The 27,807-nt window shown below is 35.5% G+C and overlaps 1 protein-coding gene across 1 annotated transcript in view; it reads left to right on the forward strand.

Moving 5' to 3' along the window:
- The window catches only part of LOC123661179 (visual system homeobox 2-like), a 133,096-nt gene that overhangs the window by 54,732 nt on the left and 50,557 nt on the right, over positions 1-27,807 (forward strand). Inside the window, exons 4-5 of the mRNA XM_045596165.1 lie at positions 6,537-6,627; positions 7,944-8,070. Of these exons, the coding sequence (XP_045452121.1) occupies positions 6,537-6,627; positions 7,944-8,070 (218 nt within the window). The remainder of the gene's footprint in view (positions 1-6,536; positions 6,628-7,943; positions 8,071-27,807) is intronic.

A 27,807-nucleotide genomic window follows, 5' to 3' on the forward strand; every position in this document is an offset into this window, starting at 1 on the left:
GTATAAAAAACTACATTACCTCTTTTCCTTTTTTCTTTCTTTTCTTGTAATCGAAATTTCAATATATTGTCAAAAAAGTCAACCGATGTTTATAAAAATTAAAGACAACATTTGGTAGTTCTTACTCACTATTGTAATTGATTTATCAAAATTTAATCCGATTACAAGACAATCCCGGTTGTATCAGCCGTTTTAACTTTTATGGGTGTTTCTTACCCCTCATAAGTCTATGTAATAGCGTTTTTAGCGACTCACAGTCACAAGACCCTCAGCGGAATAAATCCTGTGTGTTTCCGGTCCGGAAGCGCAAGCACAAACACAAACGCCCAGTACACGATAAACATCTGTACGTGTGTGTCATTAGTGGGAATCGAACTGACTTAGTTAATACGGCTACTGTGCCAAGCAGTCCTTGTAATCTTCCAATATAAATAGGATTATTTACATTAAATACTTTTCATCAGTCAACAACTTATCATAATATTACAGTTAAGCTAATTAACAAACAGATTTTTTTTAATTTTATTTCATTTAAAAGAATTTAACAAAGTAAACAATGTATTGAATCTTCCAAAGTGAGTTTTTCGGGGGTTCACTTTTTGTTCCGTCTTCATTCTTTCAAATATGCCTATCCCTATTTTGTAATGTATATAAGAAATTGGGTTGAGGCTTGGGGTTTAAATTTTTTGGCGTAAAACAGCTAAACTAAATGTGCACTTGTGTCCACACCAAGATATGCCCGTTTTACATTGTTTTACCCGCCATGGTCCAAAGATAAAACAAATATATAGACAGCGGAGTTTCACACTGTACGGCGCCCTGAAAACAACGGACAACTTATACATTTATTCTATACTTGTGTACGTTAAAATGTATGTCAAGTGGCAGTCTCAGGCGTCACAAATGAAATATCCTCTCTAGTGAAATTGGCTCGTTGGGAGAAATCGTCGCGAATGTAACGTCGACGCTAATTGCGCGCCCCGCGGCTCTGCGCGCTTAAGATTGATTTTAAATCACGCTGTTTACCTGTCGTCGTACACGCTCCATAGATTGGAATCGTAAAAATATCGTAGACACGCCGTGAGGGGCCTTTGAGATTAGTTGCAGAAAAGTAATCTGTCAAAATTAGTTAGCGTATCGAAGAGTTTTAGTTAGTCTAAAAATTTAGACGCGGTTAAGTTTATGGAAATAGTTGTATAAAAAAGTCTCAGAATTTAACTTTTTTATCTTGATGTAGGGAGGTAGTCAAGCGAGATACTGGTACTAAAGCAATCCCAAACCACATTTGTGCTTATGTAGACTGTAATCCACTAGTGTTCAAAACGACATTATATCAGAACATTTTGCAGTGTAGGTACATTACTATTATATTTATTCAAAAAAAAAACATATATAATCTGTCAATTAAATGATGTGGGCAATAAATATAAATACTAAAAATATTATTAGAAATTATTACTTTAAAGTCAGAAGATGCCTTTTGTGTAGTTTGCGGTACTGGGCACTTATTAAATAAATATCGTAGCCATGTCTGCACGTAGCCAATTTTTCCAGCGCGTCAGTAGCGAGTGAATCCGGTGAAGTGGTCGCGATTTTCGCCGGGGCGTGTAAATGCAATCTCGCGCTGATCTCACGAAAATTGGCAATTGCCGGCGCTGGCGGCTGCGAATTGGCTCAATATATGAGATAAGCGAAGCCTCGGTGCGCCTATCCGATATATTTATTATATTTGTCACTCACTACACGCCGCTTGTGTGGCAATTTTCGGCTTTTATATACGACGTCGCTGGCGACATGATCGCCGATTTAATTTGAGACTAACAATTTGGATAGCGTGCTTTCTTCGACACAGTTCCCTACCAAATCTATTTCAATCAGATTATGTTCATTGCAATGGTTGCCTGACTAAATAGTAAGTAATGTTAGGTAGTTTTCCAAACTTTCATTATACGTTGACCCGATAAAAAAGAGCGTAGTTTATAAATAAAAAAGGCGAATACAATTACGATGTAATCTCAGGCTCTCCATTAGCGACACTCGTACGATTTCAAACTCGACTCGCTTCGAAAAACTCAAAAAACAACCAAAGTGACACTCGAGCTTACCCTTTCATTGTGGAATCATAGAAGTTGATCTCAGAATTAGGCGTACAATGGCTGGAGTCTCGTTAGTCGTAAGCCATGTTTGTTATTATGTGTTGTAACAATGTCGGTAAAGTGGCAGTGTGCTCTCCAGCACGAGTAGCTTTCCTTCACCGAGAGTCATATTTTCTCTCGGGCTGAGGGAGGGTCCTTGTATTTAAATAATCAGCGGCGGATTTCGAACCTTAAGCCCGGATGATACTGCACATTTCAGGGTGGGCTGAAGGTCCGTGGCGACGCATACATTACCCATCAGTTTCGTCCTACGTTTTGCGTAATGGTCCGCTGTTCCACAATCATCTCTTAAACGCTACATGGTCACAGAGCCACCATCCGAACGCTTCAACTAATGCATTAGTCTTCAACCGCCGGTTCGACTAAAATGTCCAACTACGAGTTTAGCGAAAAGTTTTTCAAGCACTCGGTGTGAGCGCTCCGATCCTTTTGTTGGATTGTAAATATTTTACGTTTTCCGTACAAGTTTTGTCATTTTAATTTTTTTATAGTTTAATATGTATTTAAACGAGTTTGAAGCAAAGCATTCATTTAATATTATAATAATAATTGTTTATGCATTTACTTATTAGAGCTACGAGGACGGTTGAATTTTTAATACTCCAATTTATTATTGTGAGACAAGAAATCTTAATGAATCTTTCATCATTTTTACTTAGAAAAATTACGTAAATATCATATGACGGGTGCATTCAATATTAAGTTTATTGTATCGGGTTCATTGACCTCTTATCTTTTAAAAAGCCATTCAATAACATTAGTTTTTTTTTGTTCATTTATTTATACCGTCACAAATAGTCACGGTACAAGGCACACGTCACCGCCCCTGCGCCGCTCGGTCCCCGAGGGCGCGTTTATTGCAGTCCTGCTAAGAAATTGCTTCTTACATGTTTGATATTAAATTAATACTGAGTTAATATATATTGAAATACAAATGAACTACTAATGTAGTTTATTTTACTAGAATGTATTGCCTCTCGAAAGGAATTCAGTTTTAAATCAACAATTTATTATAGGTAGGTAGATACTTTAGTTGACGTAAAAGGCGAATAATCACTCGAATTTCTAGAAGGCACAAAATAAATTGTTATTGCTTATGACATTGATTTTATTATTAACTTATTGTTTCACAGAAATCTTAAGACCTTGATATTTCTGGCAGTTTTACGTTACTTCATCAAGAGCGCTGTCAACCCCTAATCCCATTTTCGCTTTTAACGGTATATTAACTACTATTTCCAAGCCTATAAAAGAAATTAAAGGTCGTGTTATCATTGTTCCGAATAAAAAGACACTTTTGTATGTAGATATCTGTTCTGTAGGTTTTTTTTTTTTTTTTGCTTTTCAGTCACACAAGTATGGGATTGAATGATTTCGATATAAGTACAGTAATCACTCAGCTACATCGAAACGAAAATTTGACAACATTTGAACAGCAACAATCGGTCAAGGTATTGCAGCGTGCCCCAGCGCAGTGTACCGTGGCGAATCGATTGCCCGCGTGAATTGTTTGCAGTGACCGGCTTCTATTGTACCCTCACCGGCTAGCGATGCTGGCTATGAGTGTAGCTAAAACATTTTGAACTTACATGTAAAACTGTGTTTATATTTATTTTTTGAAGTAAAAACGTCTTTACGCGCGCTTGACTTGAGGAATAGGCTGGTGAATGTGTTACGAAAAGTGTGGTCTGACGAGGAGTGTTGTCTTGAGTGATATTGTTATTTATGTTCCGCTTTAAATGTGACGAAATGAGTGACCCCAAAAAAGTATAAGATTTCTGTCATTACCAAATCTATAAACCTTAATCCCTCTTCTTTTCAGTATTGAATGATGTTACCTATTCAATAAAGAAATAAATAAAAATTACACTGGCTAAAACCATAGCGTAAATAAACATTTCTCTCCACTTTACACAGAGAAACCTACAAAACCCTATCTTTATTGGTCTGCCCAAACCAAGCGGACAGACCGAATCTTGGAAATTTTTTAAATATTTAAAAGGTATAATTGAAACGAAATGTCCGTAGGCGAAAGCGTAAATCCCTCTCGTAAAATTAGAATACACAAAAGCAGCGTGGTCAAGACGCGGGCGGGCGGCCAATCGATTGGCTCGGCTGCCTTGATTGGCGCTCCGCCCCGCCCGAGCCGCGCCGGCTAATCACGAGCGGAATTACGGGCTATTGATTATTGGAAGTGATATCGCGTGATGGAAGTTTTGTATTAAGTGACGGTGAGCTGCGGAATTTTTTTAGGGATAGATATATATGGTAATCCATTATGATAATCCATTTTCGCCATGACGCCTATGCATATGATGTAATTTTAATATTTTCGTTGAAGTTAATTCATAGACTTTCATATAGAGATTCTCCTTAAATCTACATATAAATATTATTATTATTATTATATCTAATAAATATTTTAGCCTTTTATAAAGAATTTAAAAATTTTAATCCAGCAAACATTTAGTTTACCAATGACATCGTGAACAATATCCTTTAATTGTTTTGGTAAACATGCCATCAATCGTGGAGATTAAATATTTAGATGATGGAGTAAAACATTTTAATATATTTAAATACATCTACGTATGACGCAACCCGAACTATCCGAACCGGACAAATTTGCAAATACCGACATCATATTTGTCACGTAACGCGTTGCTACAATGAAATAAAATCAAAAATCCGTCACATCGACGATAACAAACAGCTCCCATTACCCGATAATCTCCCTCAATGAAACAAATAACACCGCGTGACTTGACCCGAAACTAACCAGTTAACACACACACCCTGCAACACATTCGCGATTCGACACACAACCGGCCCGACAACCACACGATACACGATAATCCCACATACATTACTCGTTGGGAACTACAGTGTTACAAACAGCCTTAGATATGGAGCAGTGTATTGCGTGCGATGGTTTTCGAACGTTCAGTTCGTCGGTAAAGCGACCGCTCTAAATTTAATAATTCATTGTCGTATTCATTGGCGCCAAATTCAATTACCCCGGGTCCCGGAGGGAGCTTCGCCCCTTCTCCGATCTATTCAGCTCCTGCCCGACTGTTTACTAATTCATTTGGCAATCACATTCGGTAATTATGTGACAATCCCCGCTCCGCGATGAACTACCGAAGTAACGGGTGACGATATAATCCGCTTGTGTTTATCGATAATAATTGCCGTTTACTTTCGAGTGTATGGTTTTATCATTGGTTAGTCGATGGATACTTTAATTGTTACCTACAAGGTAATTTTATGCGTTCTTTAACTACCTATATCTGTAAGTTTATCTGAAGATATTTTCGAGTTTACGTTGTGAGAGGTAGGTATAATCGACATAGACCTATAGATAAGTATTATAACTCATCTTTTGTCATTGACTTTATAATTGTGATTGTTACTTTTTGTTTTCTATTCGACCAACCCCCTTCATTAACGGTAAAAGAAGATTTTATGCAGACGAGTGATGAATGTGTATTGACACATATGGATAACAGTACAAAACAAAAATATAAAACTGAGTGAGAATTTATTTCTTTGTCTGATCTAGTTATCCAGTGACAATCAAAATATATATTTTCTCTCAGATAGCTTAGGCCTTAGATACTCTTATTGGGATAGTATTAAATTCAAATAATGCTATACCTACATATAGTTTATTTTCCTACTGGAGTAATACATTTCAATACATTTATTTATACGCTTCAGCCTGTAATATCCCAGTGCTGGGCATAAGCCTCTTTCCCCATGTAGGAGAAGGATCAGAGCTTAATCCACCACGCTGCTTCAATGTGGGTTGGCGGATGTTTTCTACTCACTTCAGCCTATCGCAGTCCACTGCTAGACATAGGCCTCCACAAGTTCGCGCCAAAAATGGCGTGAGCTCATGTGTGTTGCCCATAGTCACCACGCTGGGCAGGCGAGTTGGTGACCGCAGGGCTGGCTTTGTCGAACCGAAGACGGGTGTTTTCTACTATCTACTTCTAAATATCTCACTATATCTCACAATACTGTTAAATATCTCATATGGTATTCAAATTTCAGGTCGTTGTCTAGTCTCTGATTCAGGAATAGGTATATATAATGATTGAAAGCAGATTTTTTTGACATACCTACTTTAAATATAATGTAAATTACCGATTGGATAAAAATGTTGTTAGTGTTATTTCTAATTTGTAACCTTACCATTTTTTTTTCATTTTTTTTTTATGACTTAATGATTGGGTACGTTGCTTGTCCCTGATATAGACTAATTACTTAATTATCACATTAATTAGTTCTTTGTACATTTGTCACATTGTAGAATATACCTACTAAGTATTTAAACATTTTATTATTATGTGCACTTATTTATTCTCTTGCCTACAGGAGTGTCGTCACTAGAAGCAGCGAAGGACTTCACCGTCGACGGCCTCACCGGGTACAACGGCAAGAAAAAGAAGAAAAAACGTAGACATAGGTAACTATTTGAAATAAAACTTGTTTACGCATACATGGGGAGAATGATGGTGAATGCGTTGCGGAAAGTGTGATCGGGGGATCGAAAGGAAGTTGAGAGGGAGATATAAGTTAGTGAAGTTAGAAAGAGAGAGTTACGTTTCGTAAGTTTTCCTTCAGTTGTGTGGTCTAAAGCACACCCTTTTTTTTGCTATAGGTATAAACAAACACCAGTATATAAAACTAAATAATGTACTGTGTGGCTACGGTACTAAAAGAATATAGCCATCCCCTCTCTTCCTGTGGGTGTCGTAAGAGGCGACTAAGGGATAACACAGTTCCACTACTACCTTGGAACTTAAAAAGCCGACCGATGGCGGGATAACCATCCAACTGCTGGCTTTGAAATACACAGGCCGAAGACGGGCAGCAGCGTCTTCGGTGCGACAAAGCCAGTACTGCGGTCACCAACCCGACTGCCCAGCGTGGTGACTATGGGCAAAACACATGAGTTCACGTTATTTTTAGCGTAAACTTGTGGAGGCCTATGTCCAGCTGTGGACTGTATAGGCTGTAATGATGAGTATATAAAAATCAAATCATACGAGATTAAGGCAAGTTCTATTAAACACATAATTCATTATGAACTTAAAGTATAAAATAGTAATAATTTTTCGATTGTCATGCACTCGTAATGATTTTTATCACAAATAATAATAGCCCCGGTGAAAATTAATTACTAAAACTATAGCAAAACTAAGCTTAGTGGTACCTTAGTTTAGCTAGTAGTCTAAACTCTCCCCTACGTACAGAACAATAGTGACTACATCATTAAAATATTTCTTTCAAGTTTCTTTGAAATTGTCAGAAAACATTTTACTCCTAATTGTATATTCTTCTAAAAGTACATTTAGCTAATTGGGTCTTGTTTTAAATTTACTGTCTTGTAGTGTACTAAGGTTAGAAAACAATATTTACTGTCTAGATGTAGTTTGGATGAAGATCTAAAAGAAAAACATAATTATGTTTCCAATCTCTCCTGAATTTGTTAAAAATGAGCTATCTTAAAAATGAGCTACCTATGCCTAGCAGTGCCCAGCAGTGAGATGTTACAGGCTAAATTAATCTTATCCAAGAAAAACAACAAATAATTTACTGATGAATTTCTTGGTGACTTTTTTTTACTGCAGAATACATGGTAAAAATATAGTATCTTGATGCCTACCCAAGATTACTGAAATACTTATAAACTGTAATCAGCTACCAATGCTCAAGTCCAAACAAACCCTACCCGCTAATTGTTATGCAAGTTTACCCATCTGCCTTCGGTTTCTGCAGCCGGACCATCTTCACCTCCTACCAGCTGGATGAGCTGGAGAAAGCCTTCAAGGACGCCCACTATCCAGATGTGTACGCCAGGGAGATGCTCTCGCTGAAAACTGATCTTCCCGAAGACAGGATACAGGTAAGTGAATTAATCACAGAGCATTATCAGATATTGTTCATAGTATTTAAAATACTTTTTCTACGTAATAAAATTTGCTGGCGATTAGTTAAATAATGCTATTAATGCATTCTTTGCTTTGAACCATCGTAACCTTAATAGAAAACTAATCTTGTACTAAGCTTCTTAGACAACATTTGATGGAAAGATATTCATGAAATAGCTGAAAGCTAACTTTAATTCTCAAATGCACTGTACATTCTATCGAAATTGAAAATATTAATAAACAATATGGTCCTATATAGTCATACTATAAGACTAAAGCATGGTAAACTTACAAAATATTTCAGATATTAAGTACTTTTAAACTTTTTACAACTATCGACGGAAAAATATGAATTCGTAAGATGGTCGGAAGTTAACTGTTACACATGCATAATAGATTGTCTTAAATCTTTTTTAAGTCGGCTGGAACCACAACAAACCGTTTTATTAGTAGATTAAAGACCAAAATACGGTCATTTTGATGATAAACTTTCAAAATATTTTAGTTAATCAGTGCATCCAATTCTTTATGAGTCTAAAGTTTGATATAAATTATTACACTCCAACAATGATATTTCATTTTCAGTAATTCATCTCCGTCAGTTATCATTGACTTGTGTTAGATTCTTCTTCACTTCGCTTTGCTACCAATTGCCTGTGGAGACTCTGCAATAATTTAAATTATATCTCGTTGTAACAGCTACTCGTAATGTAGCAAGGTTTCAATGTTGGCTTTAGTTGATGTTATATGATAGCAAGTAGGTACTACATAACCTCAATTGAATTGACGATTTAAAAGTCATAGTATATTACGTATGTTGGTAATTTGTAATAATTTCGTAAACACATTTGACAATTAGGTACCCTACTGTTTCCATCTTTCCTTATTTTAATATTTTTAACTAAGATTTTGTCATAATTAAAGATATACCTAATATTGGCTTTTCCAACTCGAATATTGACACTACATCTGATAGACTAATTTTAATAGATGTTCAAATTATTTCGCTAAATAAAAAACGAGTGTGCTTTAGATCACACGACTGATGTAAAACTTCTTAAATCTCCCTCTTAATTTCCGTTCGCCTCACCCGATCATACTTTTCGTGACGCTCTCGTCACGCATTCACCAACTTACCTACTCCCCAAGTGGTGTGCATAAAAAAGTTTTACTTCTTAATCACCATCATCATTACAACCTATACAGTCCACTGCTGGACATAGGCCTCCACAAGTTAACGCCAAAAATAACGTTAACTCATGTGTTCTGCCCATAGTCACCACGCTGGGCAGGCGGGTTGGTGACCGCAGTACTGGCTTTGTCGCACCGAAGACGCTGCCGCCCGTCTTCGGCCTGTGTATTTCAAAGCCAGCAGTTGGATGGTTATCCCGCCACCGGTCGGCTTTTTAAATTCCAAGGTGGTAGCGGAACTGTGTTATCCCTTAGTCGCCTCTTACGACACCCACGGGAATAGAGGGGGTGGCTATATTCTTTACTTCTTAATAAGCTCTAATAAAAATCTCAAACCGATAACTACGAAGAACATATACATGCAACCAGCTTCCAAATTCCAACAAAGTCGGACTATCGTTTCGCTCAATTAACCGACATCGTAACAGAAGAGTTCCATTCATCGCGAACACAATTAACATCGACAACAAATCGTATAATTCGATTAAGATGAAAAAAACGTCTCGTCTCAAATTCGGTCCCAACAAAAACGCCCATTATCCCATTACTCCGTCAATTGCCATCGATTGAGGGTATTGCCGTAACACGAGACTCGATATTTCGTGAGCCAGCGGCGATGGGGAGACTATGGTGTGTGATTATATATTGGGACGAATATTTTTAACATATTACTATTATTAAAATTATTTAAAACGGGATATTTGCCATGTTTTTTAATTTTTATTTTGGCGGAGCTCCATATTTCGACATTATCTACGAATGTCTTGTTCGATTTCTGCTGCCAATTTGTCTTGTCTGTTTCGACGAGATTGCGGGTAGATGTTGACGGCATTAGAAGTGTCCATACCGGACTACCTACCTCATTTCTTGTACGTTTGCTGCGTAAACATTGCAAATATCCCGCTTTAAATAATTTTAGTACCACGTCATTTTAATAAAATAAATACTATTGATCAATCCATACTGATATTTTTAGATTATTCTGTTAGACATTACCTATGTAGGTACTTTATAATCAAAATCCTTATTAAAATATAAGTATGAAAATTTTATTGCTATTTATAAATAAATATTTGATTCTATTCAAATAAAGTAAATTACACACACACACACACTGTAAAATAAGGTTCAGATTATTTCAATTATAAGTTTTTAAGTTTAATACTCTTTATTTCAAAAAGCCAAAATTTTAGACGCGTCGATATCACCTAACAAGGCTGAGTAAGTTATTGAATAATACTCGTAAATAGCAGATGAATATGTTGACAAAAGTTGAAAAACGAAATGCCGTAACAATATTTATTATTTGGTCACTTAATGATTATAAAGCTGATAATTAATATCAACTTATTACAGGGCATTGACTCAATTATAGAAGAAGAAAAATCTGCTCGGCTTTATGTATGATGGCAGCTAAACAATTAGGCGAGCCATATGAAGAATCATGGCTTACACTCTAGTCACTGATCAGTTACTTAATGTTATTGGAGATCAATAAGGGGGGAGGGAGGATGGTTACAGCAAATGGCGACATATACCTATTTTCCTAACATTCAGAAGTCATACATTTAATATGTTATAAGATTGATGAATAATATACATCACAATATTTAAACTGTATTTATCATTTGGTAATCATTTTAACTACCGATATTTTGATACTGTTACAAGCGTGTCATAATTCGGAGCTATTTTGACATTGTTACAAGTATGATTACGCCATTTAATATCCCCACTTTATCTTGTCTTATACATAAAATTCTCGTCTCACAATGCTAGTTACCATACTCCTCCGAAACGGCTGTTCTGATTTTTATGAAATTTTGCGTGCATATTAGGTAGGTCTGAAAATCGGCCAACATCTATTTTTCATACCCCTAAGTTATGGGGGGGGGGATTAAGGGAATTAATAACATATATGGCAAAACATCCTTTGCAGGGTCAGCTAATCTCTACGCAATATTGATAACGATTAAATATTTAAAAATATCTCTAAATCCTTATCCACAATAAGACAACGTTGTCGTACTATTATCGCAACCGTGTTGAGGCGAATTCGATACCCGATTTCGGCAACACGATACTTTACGCGAAGAATTGCGAGAATTCGCGGAAGGAAGACATTTCTATAGCGATTGTTCACAACACAACGATCCCGGATAAAGCGTACGATTTTTTTTATAATTAATGAAATAGAATAATGTCTCGATTGATCGTGATTGACGTTAAATCAAACGGTCCGTTTAATTCAAATGACTACCGTTTTAATTGTTGAACGCGTCGAAATTATGGTAGACGATGTGATTATATAAAATGATTTTATGTTTTGTAATGTTTGTGTGTTCATTGTGACGTTTAAATATTGCGTTGAGATAGAAAAACTTAATTATATGGATACAGTTATGATCGTTCGAGGCATGGCTGGAGTTGATAGACCACAAAGAATGTGGTCCATTGTGAGTACCTAGATATCACTTTACCTCGGGATTAAATTTTGTAGGAATTTTTAAAGTATGTTTTACTCAATGATTGTAACTAAAATTTAAATATAATATTCTAAGTTACATTCAAGTATTTTTATACTAATATTATAAAGAGGAAAGATTTGATTGTTTGTTTGTTTGCATTGAATAGGTTCCGAAACTACTGAACTGATTTTAAAAATTCTTTCACTGTTGGGAAGCTACAGTATCCGCGGGTGACATAGGCTAAATTATATATTTTTTAATTAGGTGAAAAAAATGTTTTGAAATTTTGTTCAATACCCGTGCGAATCCGGGCGGAATGCTAGTCTTAAATAAAATACTATCTACTTATACTCTGTTCTCTTCAATATTATAAAAGTCTAAACTTTGTAAATTTAAACAACTGTGCAATTAAGTATCTACTTAAATATCTATTTAATACAATGTAAATATCATCATAATTCATTTCAATATATCATCTCCTTTGCCCTGAGGTTGCCTGGAAGAGATTGCTTTTAAGCAATAAGGCCGCCTTTTGTATATTTTTAATTTGTTGCTTGTTTATTTTATTTCTTGCTTGTTGAACAATAAAGATAAATATTTATGTATCAAATGGTATTTAATATGTGTGTTAACATAATCTTACTCCATCGATCTTCTGCGGAGTTCATTGTGTTCAGTTGTAACTTATTGATTATTGAAAATGTTACCTAAGTACGGCCTCGAGTAACAAGCGAATAAACGAGGAGAACTAGATTCTATAAACGGTAACGATTAAACTTTCCAGAGTATTAGTTCCACGGAGGGAAATTATTTCGAGAAGCTGTTAAGGCTACATTAACAAATAAAGGAGCTTTATCCGTCCGTATTTATGTTTTTAACGTTCAGGAAGGTACATACGTTATAATTACTCGGCACTAGAGGCGTAATTATTATTAATAATTTTTCCGTTTGCCGGTTACACACAACAGCATCTCAAGTATCGGCCGCCTACCCTCGGAAACTGCGGGGAAATACAAATAGTACCCTCTCTCCCTCGCGGGCCTCACCCCGGAGCCACGTTTATGAAAATTTCATTTCCAAACTCCAGCCGGCCGATGTAATTTCGGCTGTAATGGCACGGTTCACGGTTCAGAGTCGGTCGTCGCTCGTATGGGGAAGCTCGTCCGATAACATTGCAAAATGAAATCTATAGCTGACGTTTTAAAGTGCGTCGGATGTTATGGCAGGCGGTTATGAGTGATGCTCGGGAAATTTCGGTATAATGGCTCGGTGGATATTACGTTTCCCCAATACGGGGCGCAGTTTGAGACGTTGCAATAAATGAATTATCGCGCAATCAAACTGTAGGTACGAGGCTGGATTAGACGCTCTTACCATCTTGAGGATCGTGGTCGGGATTGTTTTGTGGCATGAAGTCGTTTCGAATAGTAATTAAGTTGGTAACGTGGAACAAACCACACGAGGGATTAATTAGATTGTTCTGGTGACTTTAATTAATTTAGGTATGATTCATAAACAAATCATTATTAAAAAATATACTGTAGAACAACACTCAACACAACTCATCCTTTTCTTACGTTGGTTAGACAGTTATAAATTGGACATTTAATTTTATAAACATATTTGATACAAGAAAAATACCCGAGTCAATATCTCGACGTAACCAAACAACTACCAGTGCCGCCATCTAGCGGCCGACCGCAGACACACTACGTAGCTATGGCAACCGAGCGCTGATTGGCCACTTCGACACTAACTCTTCATTCCAAAACAACGTAACCAACTTAAAAGACTATTCGATTTTAAGTCTTTTGCCGTCTGCATAAAGTTCTTTTTTCTTAATAGTTATTAATTAGTTGTAGAGTTTTTGTTTAACTAGTTCGCGTGATTAGCTCCGCCCTTCTTAGTGGCATGGCGGACGCGTTTTGTCTTAGACTGGCGTGTCTTTTTGCTTCGCTTTTATTTGTACTGTATTTATGACATGTACGCAGTGCTTAAATGCAGTCAAGTCGGATTTGAGGTTTTAATGAATGGGGCTTTAGTGATATATGAGCTACCTTATTATTACAAGATTTACAAGCTTACTTTATAGATACTTTTTGATATTTGACTAAAACTCATAAACAAACAATAATAGTACTCAATTGCCACGTTAGTAAATACCTATACATATAAGTATACTGTCGCTTCTATTAGTATCTACTTTTTTTAACATATATTCAATTAAAAAGCTCCTAACTAAACCAACCTAATCTAAAAAATATAGTCGTCTAACTCAACCACATTCTGTATATAGGTACCTACTACTATCATAGTTGTAAGGTAACTTTCTCTGTAACTAACAAGTGGGCTATATCTTAAATAAATAAATATTATTATTAAGTATATTATAATACTATGTACAGTATATTATATCAATAATTGATTTAATATGAAATTTTATGAAAGCAATTAGTCGATGCGATCGCGTTACGCTCCAATTACACGGCGGAAGCGTCCGCCGATACGCTTATTACTATATTACCGATGTCCCCGACCTCACCGACCAACCGCCAAGTCCGTACTATAAGTCTATGCTATCTGCTGCCAATTTGTCATTATATTTTTTTTAAATTTCAAATAAAGAACACACATTTGTTTTAAAAATAATTATAACTGAAGTGTTAGAAACGTTTAGAAATTAAAATAATGACTTCATTAAATAAAAATTATAAAATAATTCATAATTATGAAAATAGAATATTAAATATTAGTACCTGAGTATAGAACACTATTTTAATTTTAAACTTAAATACTAACATCACACAGGAGGTGTTGTTTTTTTTTGTTTTTTTTAAAAATAGAATACAATTTGAATTGAAATAAGCTAGATAGGTAACTATATTTTTTTTAATTTTCAAATAACTTTCTGTGATCAAAATCTTCAAGAGATTCTTGTTTTAGTGATATTACCGCTTGTTTAGTAACATAGCTCTTATTTTCAGTGAAAGCCCTTATATAGTCCTTTACATAAGAATATACTTTGTGTTTACAGGGATATTAAAAAAAATTGTTAGGTATAATATTCACTCAGTTGTATGAAAACTTTCAATAGAGCCAAGATAACACAGGTAATTTCGTCTTCAAGTCGTCGTAGAATCGGGAAGATATAAAAGAAATTGATTTATTTGTTACATTAAATCAAGTAAATACAACATTTTTTAAAAATTGGTAAATATGTATTACTAATGGAGACTACTAAAATTTCAGTTTTATGGTGAAAAAAAAACAAAATGATAATTGGAGCATACCTCACGTTACCACTAGGAACCCCCACTGAGCCGAGAGGTGATCGAATTTCCCAATTACGATGCAGCCTCCGACACCCGACACACACACCGGCGTACCAGGGTATTATGAGGGTACATGTATTTTGTAATCAATATACTGAAAGAAATATCAATAAATCTTCCATCACTAGAAAAACATAACAAGAGGGAAACGTAAATAGTTTTTATTATTCAATAAGCTTTGAAATTTCTTTGAAATCATCATCATTGTACAGAAATTTATTACTAATATTGTGGAGGCGCCAACTAGATTCTGTTAAGAAGTACAAATATGAAACTCAACAAACGGTCAAATCCTTTGTAATCCTCCATGACACCGGACCAGAGGTTGGATCCAGTTTCACGGAAGCGCTGGAGTACTCTCTGAACTGTAGAAAGAGTCGCACCAACATTCCTCACTGTATTTCGCTGACTGTTCCCATCTTCAACTATTTTCAGAACCCTGATACATTCTTCAGGGGTTGACGACATGACGACTTCACAATAATAAAATTTATAAGTCAGGGACTCCACATTTATAACATTTTTTATTACAAAACTAAAACAAATGCAAAACAATTGGTTTGAATTTTTTGGTACCAAATTCAATTACATTTAAGTACATATTAGCCTACATTTTCAGTTTCAATTAAAAAGGTTTTATATATTATTTTAAATGGCATTCAATATTCTTACTTTCAATATTAGTACTTTTAATATATAAATAAATATCTACACAACATACACATGGTCGTCTGTTCCTAAAGTAAGCAACTTAATGCTTGTGTTATAGGTAACAGCCGACTGGTATATAGCTACATTTTTTTTTCGATAAACATACCTTTAAATACTACATATTTTAATATGTAAGTAAATATTTATATTACACCCAGACTCAGGGTGGGAATCGAACTCACAACCCTCGGAGCAGAAAGCAGGGTCACCACAGACTGCGCCAACGGGCTAGTCAAATATTCTGAAGATATTGAATATTTTCTAACCGACCCTTTTTCTTTCCGGTTCAGTTTATACAGAACGCGTCGATCCGCCAGATACCAGATAGTCACCGATTTAAATTCGGACTGATACCATTTAAATTTAACTGACATATTTCACTAGGAAACCAGAAACTTTCAGAAGACTTCTAAGACATAAATAAACCAACCCCCTTCACTCACAGTAAAAGAAGGTTTTATCCAGACGAGTGATGAATGTATGTTGACACATATGGATAACAAGTACAAAACAAAAATATAAAACTGAATAAGAATTTGTTTCTTTGTCTGATCTAGTTATCCAGTGACAATTAAAATATATATTTTCCCTCAGATAGCTTAGGCCTTAGATACTCTTATTGGGATAGTATTAAATTGAAATTATGCTATATAGTTTATTTTCCTACTGGAGTAATACATTTAAATACATTTATTTATACGCCAGATTTTTTCATTCATTTTCAGACTGTAACACAGACTGAAGCGTATAAATAAACCTAAGCCCAGACTCAGGGTGGGAATCGAACCGACAACCCTCGGAGCAGAAAGCAAGGTCACTACAAACTGCGCCAACGGGCTAGTAACAATTGAGTGATTGGTGGAAAACAGTATGCATTCTAAAAAGGTCATATAATAATTAGATGCCTATTATCTATCGGTCTTACGATTTAATTAGTGAACGGTGACAATAAGGCGAACGTTCTAGGGGGTGGTGGGGGGTGTCGGGGTATCGGGGGTGTCGGGAGAGGGGCGAATTTAGCAATTAGCGTGCATGGATTCCTCCTGCACAGCACCACCGCCTGGCTCCGCGAAGTATTTACAACTTTGTCTCTTAAACAGCGATTTGATTACGTTTTATATTCAGTGATTGGTTTATTATTGAAATGACAGCTATTTTTGTTTTTAGTATTTTTAAAATGTTAGATGAATACTCCCCCTTTTCCAAAACGAACTGATACGTCAGACCGCCATAACCAAAGTACATTCATTAATGCCACCTCTACTTTTTTCCCATAAACACAAAATAACTGAAAAACTGAACAATTTAGGAATATTTATATTCTTAGGTACATCTTTATCTCACTGCTTCTTAATGATAAAAGATGAAGATTTATCTTCTTATATTGTATCTTTACGTATGTTCTTGGCACATAACCAATGCTCTATTATATATTATGATCTGTGGAAAAGTATCAGTAATGCGCTTCCGTTTGTCTATGGGGCACTCTGTTGTTCCGGCATCAACAAGGGCAAAGCCATCAACATCTCATCACATCACATACATTCAAAGTAATAATTACTAAGCTATCTCAATCTTAATCTATCCTTTAAGCTTTTTGAATTCAAAGCTCTCCTTAAACGTTTTTTTTTTCTAAATATCTCCTTTAATAATGTAGTTCTCTTTGTCTGAATTGCTCTTAAATTATTTAAAGTATAAATACATTTTATAATATAGCATAATGAAATGAAAGAAATTTACATTTTCAACAATACACTAACTAATTAATTATTATTTCAGAATTGTTCCCAAGGGTTTGCCTTAATATTCACATATCTTTCATATTCATATATATATATATATATCTCCTGGGGGGATTGGGGATTGGGTCGGCAACGCGCTTGCGATGCTTCTGGTGTTGCAGGCGTCTATAAGCTACGGTAATCGCTTACCATCAGGTGAGCCGTACGCTTGTTTGCCGACCCAGTGACATAAAAAAAAAAAAAAAAATTCAAATGTGTATTCTTGACGACTGCGTTGGTGCAGCGGTCACAGCACTGGCTGTTGCGTTAGCGGTTGCGTCCCCGCACACGGCAACCATTTGTATTCACCATACATATGTCTGTCAAGGTCAGCCATTTGTGTAGTGTATTGTGTGGGTTTCCGGGCCCCGATACATGATAAAATTAGAAGCTTAAAAGTATTATACTATTTTCAAATTATTTGTAACTGATAATTTTAAACTGTCAATTAAATTTTAATTAAAATTCACTTCAGTAAAACTACATAGGCCATAAAAAATCATACTGTATCTCTTAGAATACTGTTTCACAATGACCCTAAAAACCGCACGGATCTCATCGCTTACAAAAAAAAATCCTAAGCCAGATGTCCCCATTTATTCACAAGATATGATACAATGAACTTAAGAGGCATTATTATAATCTCCACAAACGAATACTTTTAAAGCGGCTAGCATAGCCAATACAAATGGCTTAGCCGTAATCCCAGCCCCGCGATCTCAAGAGGCGACTTAATTAAAATGCCGTATGGTGCTTCCTCGGCTCCAGTGTTCGCTTTTGTTAATTTAAAACTTTTTGTTTTGTCCTCTGAGAAGCTTGTTGACCAAATGTTTATTGGGCACTAAATACCGTATTAGGCTATTAGCCTATAGGCTATTATGTGAGTGCGTGTTTAGAAATATTTAGGATATTTGGAAGGTATAACTTATTATTTCTGAGAATATTTTACATGCATGAAATAATTATGTTATTTAATGACCTGGCAAACTTCATAAGGCCATTTTTTATAACAATATTTAACAGTCATTGCGAAGTTTTTCACGTCGATACCTAAATAAATTTCGGCGAATCATTTTAATTTATTATATTTAGATTCCCTAAGATTAAGTTGAATAAACGCTTTGTCTTATGAGTAATTTTAATTTATTTTTAATGTTTAGTGATATACCGAAATATACATTCTATGAAAATTTCTAAATTGTGTTTGCTCGCAAACGAAAAAACCGACTTCAATTACATCGATAAGTAATACAACGTAAGTAGATGAAAAAAAAATAATTAAAAAATGCACTAGTCGTCACTTCGATTTTCGAGGGTAGTCGGTTAAAAATTAAGTCCCGTTATAGAAATACTCGTAAAGTAAGTAAGTGCAGTCAAACAAATACACTGACATATTGACAAATAAGCACAAGCAAAGATACAACCATACACATACATAAAACATACACACTGCCAAAGCACCACACAATCACCATCGATTACACAAAACAAACACCGCGAGATCGTTATACTATGAAGATATATGACGTCACAACCGGGACATTACACCGAATTTACAAAAACAATTTAATAACACCGCAGCGCGTGTCGGCGATGTCGACGAGTCTGCGTGTCGTGTCGGCCTCGTGTCGGCCTCTAATCCGATTTCGAGTGATTTATCCATCAGTCCATGTGTAATAATCAATTTATGAGATAAAGTACAAAACGCGCGAGCCTCCACCCTTATTACAAGGGAGTTAGGTTAATAATGAGGGTCGCGGGTAAGAGGGGATGTTCTAAAGCTTTGTAACTTCAACTAGCTCATTAACTGGTTCTTTTGGTCGTAAAGTTGTTGTTTAGTTGACAATGGTCAAGGATATGACGTCATTTTTTTAATTTTTTATATATTATTTGTGTCACTGTATTGTTTTGTTTAAGGTAATGAAGATTGTTTGTAATCGCACTTTGCTTATGATAAGACTTGAAGGTTTCCATTGGGATAAGAATCGTTTGTCGGGGATTTGGTCTAAAATCCACATTATAGGTATAACCTACACAGAACGGAGATCGAACCTGCATTAGCTAGCGTACCACTGCTAGTGCAGTTCCGATCACTGCGTCAATCTACATCAAGTTTTTTTTTCAATATTTTTAACGAAACATACGAATTTTCATCATCAATAATTGTGTCGTGGGTTCGATCCTCGCTCACGACAGACATTTGTGTTGGCCATATGTTTATCGTGGTCTGGAAGTTTGTGTTTGTGTATTGTGTGTGTTTCCGAACCCTGTTACAGGAGAAAATCCTACTGGGAGCCGAGTGTGAATCGTTTATTTATTCACATCGACGAGTAATACAATTAGAACATCATCGACGTAGGTAGTCGAATAGTCAATTGACTACGCATAATACAGGAAACCTCAAAAACTACTCGTTAAATTTTCGCTCAAATTGAGAACCTCTTTTTTTGAAGTCGATTAAAAATCAAGGACGTACAAATATAAAAGATACATTATCGTACGGGAAACAGTTTGTCACAAACAAGGCTCACCCTCGCGCCACCCTCACTTGCTCGCCATCGTTTATAAGCACTCAACAATAAATATAATTATATTATCCGCCATAATGCGAGATGATACACGGCCTCTATTAATTATTCACGTGTGAAGCGAACTGTGGGTACTTCGCATTTTGTTAGTTTTATACTTGCTTTGACACTTTTAAGATTTATAATCTGTATAAGTTACAATTTTAAGCTAAGGGTCGATTCAACTGGTTGTGGACGTTATAGATTCACATTTGCGAAAAAAAATCCCATAAAAATATTGGAACTTCGATGGTATAAACGAATAATATATACATCAAAAACTATCATCTCTTGGATACCGTTATCCATCAAATAACGGTATCCATAACTGGTGAAACTGGCCCTAGATGTGTTGCTTATTATTAGCGCTCACCTCGAGAACGACTGGATCAATTCACTTATTATTATATCATAAAGTATTCTTATTAACGTAAATACTATTGATAGGCTTTATAACTAGAAGTAAGACTAGTCGTTTAGGTTTGATTGCCCGCTTCACTTCAAGAATAATCGCCTTAACTCCGACGGTCACGGGTTCGAAATACAAGGGGTAAATATTAGTAATTCATCAGATATTTCTCGTGCTCGCTCTACCCTACTGTTCCTGCGAGAGCACGTAAAGTCAATACCAGTTGTTATCATACAGTTATCCAACACGTGATAGCGATCGTTATTGGTAAGGAAACCCATCAACCCCCTACTGAATTATATTTTCTACTTATTAGATACGTTCACTATCAATTTATTTAATGGCTTTATATTTATATCCAACTAGCTGACCCCGCTAACGTGTTTTTACCAAATATGTTATTAAATCCCGAACCCCCCCCCCCCCGCTTATAACTTAGGGGTATGAAAAACAGATGTTGGCCGATTTTCAGACCTACCCGATGTGCACACAAAATTTTATTAAAACCGGTCGAGCCGTTTCGGAGGAGTTCAATGTTTAACACCACGACACGAGAATTTTATATATTAGAAAAATTACATTTTAATTTTAAAATTTAAATATATACCTACCACCATTTTTTTACCATATTAAATAATACCTTTTTATCATCAAAACTAATAAAAAACAATTATTCACACCACATTAATAACCATAAACATCCCCTCACACAGCCTTTGTCCACACATTGACACTACAAACATTAAATAATTCAAGCAATTATATACCCTATTTTTATAGTCATATGGTATAAATTCGTTTCAAATTATATGATTAATAGTTTTGTGTACAAATTGAGTTTAAATTTTGAAGAATAAATCAGATTTAAAAAATATAAACACTGATGTATGAAACATAATTTAAAGTAACTATAATAAGATTTTGAGATGCCATTTGTACATTTTTTTATCTAATTTTATTTTCGTACATTACTAGCGGTTGGTACCCACTTTCTGTATACGCGACTTTCATTATTATTTAAATCAAATCAGAATACTACAGATGCACTTTTGAATCAACATTTTACGAATTAAAATTATATTTATATTGATTGAGTATTTATAGTTAAAAATGCAGCCACCGCTAACTCGGAATGTAGGTAAATTCTAGATCTATTATAAATTATTAAATTATACAAATAAAAAAAATTGGAGTGTCTGTTTGTAATATTAAAATAACCGATTTTCAATAAATGCATATGGATATGGTGAATGATGAAGATATACACGGTACACATACCAAAACAATTTTTATTTACAATTTTTGTCTGTCTGTCTGTTTATACCGGTTAATGTCTGAAACGTAAACGTAGCTGATGTAATAAGGAGTAAATTACACTACTTTTACTTTAGAAATTTATTTATTTAGTTACAATGGGAACTGATTTTTTTCTAATTCCACGCGGACGAAGTCGCGGGTACAACTAGTCTATAATAATCTATACCGAATAAATACGCTTTAGCTATCAAATTCTTTTTAATGTAGCCTTTAAATTTATTTTCTTGTATTGTCATTTGTCATCTCTTTCTCAAAACCTAAAAGATAAAGTCAGTACCAGGTCAACAAATGCTGCACGTTTGAAGGTATGTCGTTTCAAGTTATTTAGCCGTAATGATGTGATGATTTGAGTTTTAAATAGGCAATGAACTGAATTTTTTTAATTATTAATTCGTTCGTTTTTTTCACAAAATGGAGATTTTTGTAAAAAAAAAAAAACAAACAATGAAATCAAAAAGTCTTTGATGAACACAATAAAATTTTAAAGACTAGCCTGTTGGCGCTGTTTGTAGTTTCCCTGCTTTCTGTTCCGCGGGTTGCGGGTTCGATTCCCACCTGAGTCTGGGTGTAATATTTGTTTTTATATATTTATATAAGTAATATTTCTATGTATATTTAAAAAAATAGTTATAACAGTTGGCTGTTACCCTTAACACAAGCATAAAGCTACTTACCATAGAACAGACGACCGTTTGTGTATGTTATATGATATTTATTTATTTAAATGCTTTAACAAGTATAAATAGGACTTGCACATAAACTGTAACACAATATTTTTTCGATTGAAAAAAAAATAAAAAAATTCCAATAAAACATCTGAAACAATTACAATAACACCCTCTGTCAAGGGCTGATTATTTTAAAATACAACAATAACAGCAGTAACTCGTGTTTAGCTGTAATTACTGGGAGATCGTTAGCGGCGGATTATGCGCCCGCGCACCCGCGGCGAGGCGACTGCCCACCACGCGACCACGCGCACCGACCGTTTAATGACCGTCGTTTGTGTGAGCTGTGATTTTTTAACAGTTCTAATAAGTTTTCTTTTCTTTTTTTTTTTGAATTGAAACTTCCTTGGAATCGTTGTGATTTCAAACTCGATGAAACGAAAATGCGTCACAATACAGAAACAAAGATATAAATGAGTGAAATAGAATACATTACTACTCAACACGAATTTCACTACGAACTTTTGCACGAGACCGGGGTCATCGTTGATAGAACCGTAATTTCCATAAGTTCCACTTCTGCCGTGAGTGACACACTTTTTTGTGTTTTGTTTTGAGACACGATTTGTTCTTAATGTAGTTCTTAACATAATGCCTAAATCTGGAGCAGCGTGTCTGGGGAAGTACCTCGACATTACAAAAAATCACAGCTAAATAATTCTGCTTTCAAGTAGTGTCGTGTTCCTGTGGTGAATAAAGGAGCTCCTGGGGATAATAAGGGAGCTCCTGGGGAGGGTCAGGGGTAGGGTCGTCAACGTGCATGCGATGCTTCTGGTATTGCAGGCGTCTGCAAGCTACGGTGACCGCTTACCATCACATTTGCTGCACGCTTCTTTGTCGACTTCGTATAAAAAATATGTCTTAGATAGCAGCTAACTAATATAGCTACATGTCTTTTTGAAGTGAAACTTCTTCACGCACGCTTAACTTGGGAAGTAAGCTGGTGAATTCGTGATGAAAGCGTTACGAAAAGTGTGATCGGGTGTGGCGAAGGGAAGTTGAGAGGGAGACATAAGTTACTGAAGATAGAAGGTTTTACTTCAGTCGTGTGGTCTAAAGCACATTCGTTTTTTTGATAAATATGGATATAAATAATAATGTACTTAACACATATAACGTCCAGAATTGTGAAGCGTACCCACAACCCCTGTTGCTGAAAGCAGAATGACTGCCACATGCGTCAACGACCAGTCATATTGCATTTACACAAAAAGAAGTTTCGCTTGAATTCAATTAATATTTAAATTAAATAATTAAATAAATTAGACGTAAAATAATAATTTTGTGTCGTTATAATTTTTCCTTTTTTGTTCGTACATTTGTTACTGAAGGAAATACATTTCGCACATTATCAAAAAGTCATACAAATCATTGAAGCCTACATTAAAAAAATGATAAATCCTACAACAAAGTGATATTAAGAGCTAATAACGCCTGAAGCAAGAAGTAAGCTCTGTACTTATCGCCCACGAGGGCCGCACGCGCCAGTAACGAGCGTCGTTCCCGGCCCCCGCTGGGCGGCTCGTTATTGTGTTATTATTGTAACTATGATACAGTATTATTACAGCCTATAGATAAATGTAATAAAATTATAATTATGATTGTATTGTGAATAATTTGTATTTGTTTTCTAACAAACAAAATTACATCTACAAGTAATGATATGAGAACTTCCTCACCGCTATCGATGTCGAATTCATAAGTATTAGGTATTGATTATAAATCAAGATCTACTCAGCAAAATCGCTTAATTGAATGAGATCAAAAGATGGCACCAGCTTTCGATGAAAAAAGTATCATCAAAATCGGTACACTCTACAATAAGTTATGAGTAAAAATACAGTTAAATTGAGAAGTTCCTCCTTTTTGAAGTCGGTTAAAATAATTAAAACCTATGTAATTTTGATTTCAAAGTACACAATTATTTTATATAAATATATGCGTACAAAATATATAAATATTATACTCAACCTGGAGCGAAAACCGAACCCACAACTCGAAATCAGAGACACTGGCAACTACGCCAACGATCCCTATTATAAATACATTAACAAATAATCTTGGTCGAGACGAATACAATCGTATAAATCTTGTGACGCACCACGCCCCGTCTTAAGCATCGACAATTCCACAATTGTTCGCTAATGTGATGGGGAATACCATTCAACATTATTCCGAATTTTCCACAAACGGTCAAAAGAATTTATAGCTATCGCTGACCGCTGACCGCCCACCGCATTACCGCTGATTGACCGAATCACTTAAATTAATAAGAATCTAGCCATCATCGACTTAATACTATTATATTTTACGAAGATTAAATTGCTTCGTAGCGGTATCGTTCAATGGATCAGATCAGATGTGATCAGATTAAACAATATTGTGACCGATCTTGCTCGAACTGGTACCATCGTTATTGTTACATTTTTTTGTACAACTAGGTCAACAAACAAGCGTACTACTTACCTGATGGTAAGAGATTACTGTAGCCTATTAGACGACTGTAACACCAGTAACACCAGAAGAATCGCAAGCGCGTTACCGACCTAAAGAATTCTGGGCACCTTACTTACAACAGTAAAACAACTTTGCTTGAAAGTAGTAGTATTTGGCTGTGGTCTTCTTTAAGGTACCTTCGCCCCAGTCTAGGTTTTTCCAGATTTTGAGCAGGTTATTTCCTGCTGTGTCACATATCTCAGTTTTTTCTTGGTTTTCAATATTTTTAATACTATTGTGAAGATTTAGGTTTTTTTTTTTAATTTTAGGATAAATGAGGGTATTCTGATAATAAATATAAATTTCTTACATTCGGTATACAAGAGAACAATAAATTTAAATTAAGAACGATATTTTTCAAACACGAAATTTAAAATATCCTTCATTTTTAAAATCTGTTAAATGCCTCGACGATATAAGAGTGTGTATTAGTTTAACACAGACTAGTAAACATATGCCTATGTAAACTATTTATTTATTTATTTAACACTTTACAAAGCACTACAGAGAAACATACACAGAAAACAACATACAACGTACATTACACAGAAACAAACAATTTTACAGTTATAGCAAATCACAGGCTTACATTTTGATTGCAGATTCTTTATTCATTTACGTTAATAATTAAAGTAATTTTAGATACGTTCAATAAAATAATTTTAATACGTTCGTCAAAAATAGCTATCGTTTACCCAAAATCGAACCTAGTCAATGTTGATTCGAGTCTGATACCTACGCTAGATACAAAATACCTGTATTACAAGTCACAAAAAAACTATTTTAATACAAACATACAAATATAATAATGTAAAAGTCAAATTTTCAAAGAAGCAATTTTTATTAAAATAAGTTATATTATTATCTCGAAATGAGTTTACATACATTTTATAAACACAATAAAAATAAATCACCGCGAACCATGCGGTCGACGACAAAACATTTCACTCGATATACCGATCTCACGAATGTATTGTGAAATGTCAATTTAAAGAATCCAAGAGCCCGGGCTGTGTTCGAGTGGTCGTGGAACTTTTAACAGGCTTGCTTTGCATCTATTTCCGTTTACTTGGACAAATCGGTCGTTTTATAAAGTTTGCCAGTTTCCAGAAACTATTTGTATAGGACGAAAAACGATTTTAAAGGAATAGCTCATTTATATATTATTATTATTATTATCATTGATTCTTAAGTTTGTAAATGTAATGAAGTTTTCCTTTTAAAATCGTTTAATTGTTTTAACGATGTTGAAAAAATTGTATACCAAATGAATAGTAAAAAAAAATATTGAATAATATATGTTGACAAGCATTAATTCCGCCGATAAGCTGTCAGGTAGTTTGGTGGACATTGGCGGATTATGGAATTGTTAAGAATTTGGTCCAATAATGAATTTATCATTATTATTATTATTTATTAAATATATAATTATATACATTCTAATATTTATGGCAAAATAAATTATTACATATCGCGTTGGCGCAACGGTTACAGCCATGGATTGTACCTGTTGCGTCGGCGGTTGCGGGTTCGACATCATGACAAACATTTGTATTAGCCATACAGGTGTTTGCCGTGGTCTGGGTGTTTGTGCAGTCCTTGTGGGTCTCCCCACCGTGCCTCGGAGAGCACGTTAAGCCGTCGGTCCCGGTTGTTATTATGTACACCTGATAGCGATCGTTACTCATAGTAGGGAATATATCCGCCAACCCGCATTGGAGCAGCGTGGTGGATTAAGCTCTGATCCTTCTCCTACATGGGGAAAGAGGCCTATGCCCAACAGTGGGATATTACAGGCTGAAGCGTAAATTATTACATATTCAATTGTCTTGATAAGTGTTACTTTACACAAATGAATACTTAATTCGTAAATTCGTTTTGATTCGTATTAAACTTTGTTATTAATAATTATAAGTTCGTTTGTTATTGTGTAGTAATGAATATCGTGATTTAGCGGAAGTATCCTTCCTCATTTCATCATTCTTCCTCATCACTCATCATCATCACTTCGGCCTATAACAGTTCACTGCTGGACATAGGCCTCCACAAGTTCGCGCCAAAAATGGCGTGAACTCATGTGTTTTGCCCATTGTCATCACGCTGGGCATTCTTCCTCATAAGACTCAGTTAATATTAGTAGTTAAGTAACGTTAACTAGACGTTAAGTAGACGTTATCTAGACATTAGCGTGTTGTGTTGTGAGTAGGAGCAAGAGAGAGACAGAAAATTCTAAATTGCTTTTTCGTCACAAACAAAATAAAATGACCCTTCTTCCTACGAAGGTTCAAGCTCTATGTTAAGCTTGCTTTTCCTTTTTGTTTGATATCGCAGGGTAACCCATTTACGGGTGATATCCAGGGTAGGCATTCCTAGACCGTATGTCGGCTTCAGCACTTGGGGGTTTACTACCGACCAAAATCGCTGCGGTAGCCTTCAGCCGCTTTAATTGGAGGGTCCCGGATCTGCAGGCAACAGGATCCCTCCAGCGACAGGCTGGCCTCGGCAAAAAGACCAGACTTCTCCTCCATGGGGACTGTCCGGCTCACCTCTGAACAATCCCGACGACGCCATGTCTAGCAGGACCGAGTTCCCATCCCGGCCCGACATGGGCACAGGGGCGTTACTGGAAACGCATTAAGTAGCGCCTCCGACGCACCCCCGTTCGACGCCTGCGGACGGAGGCCTCGTCGGTGGCCCCCTCTCTCATCCGCT

Source organism: Melitaea cinxia, chromosome 16 (assembly GCF_905220565.1).
Source record: "Melitaea cinxia chromosome 16, ilMelCinx1.1, whole genome shotgun sequence".
NCBI classification, from domain to species: domain Eukaryota; kingdom Metazoa; phylum Arthropoda; class Insecta; order Lepidoptera; family Nymphalidae; genus Melitaea; species Melitaea cinxia.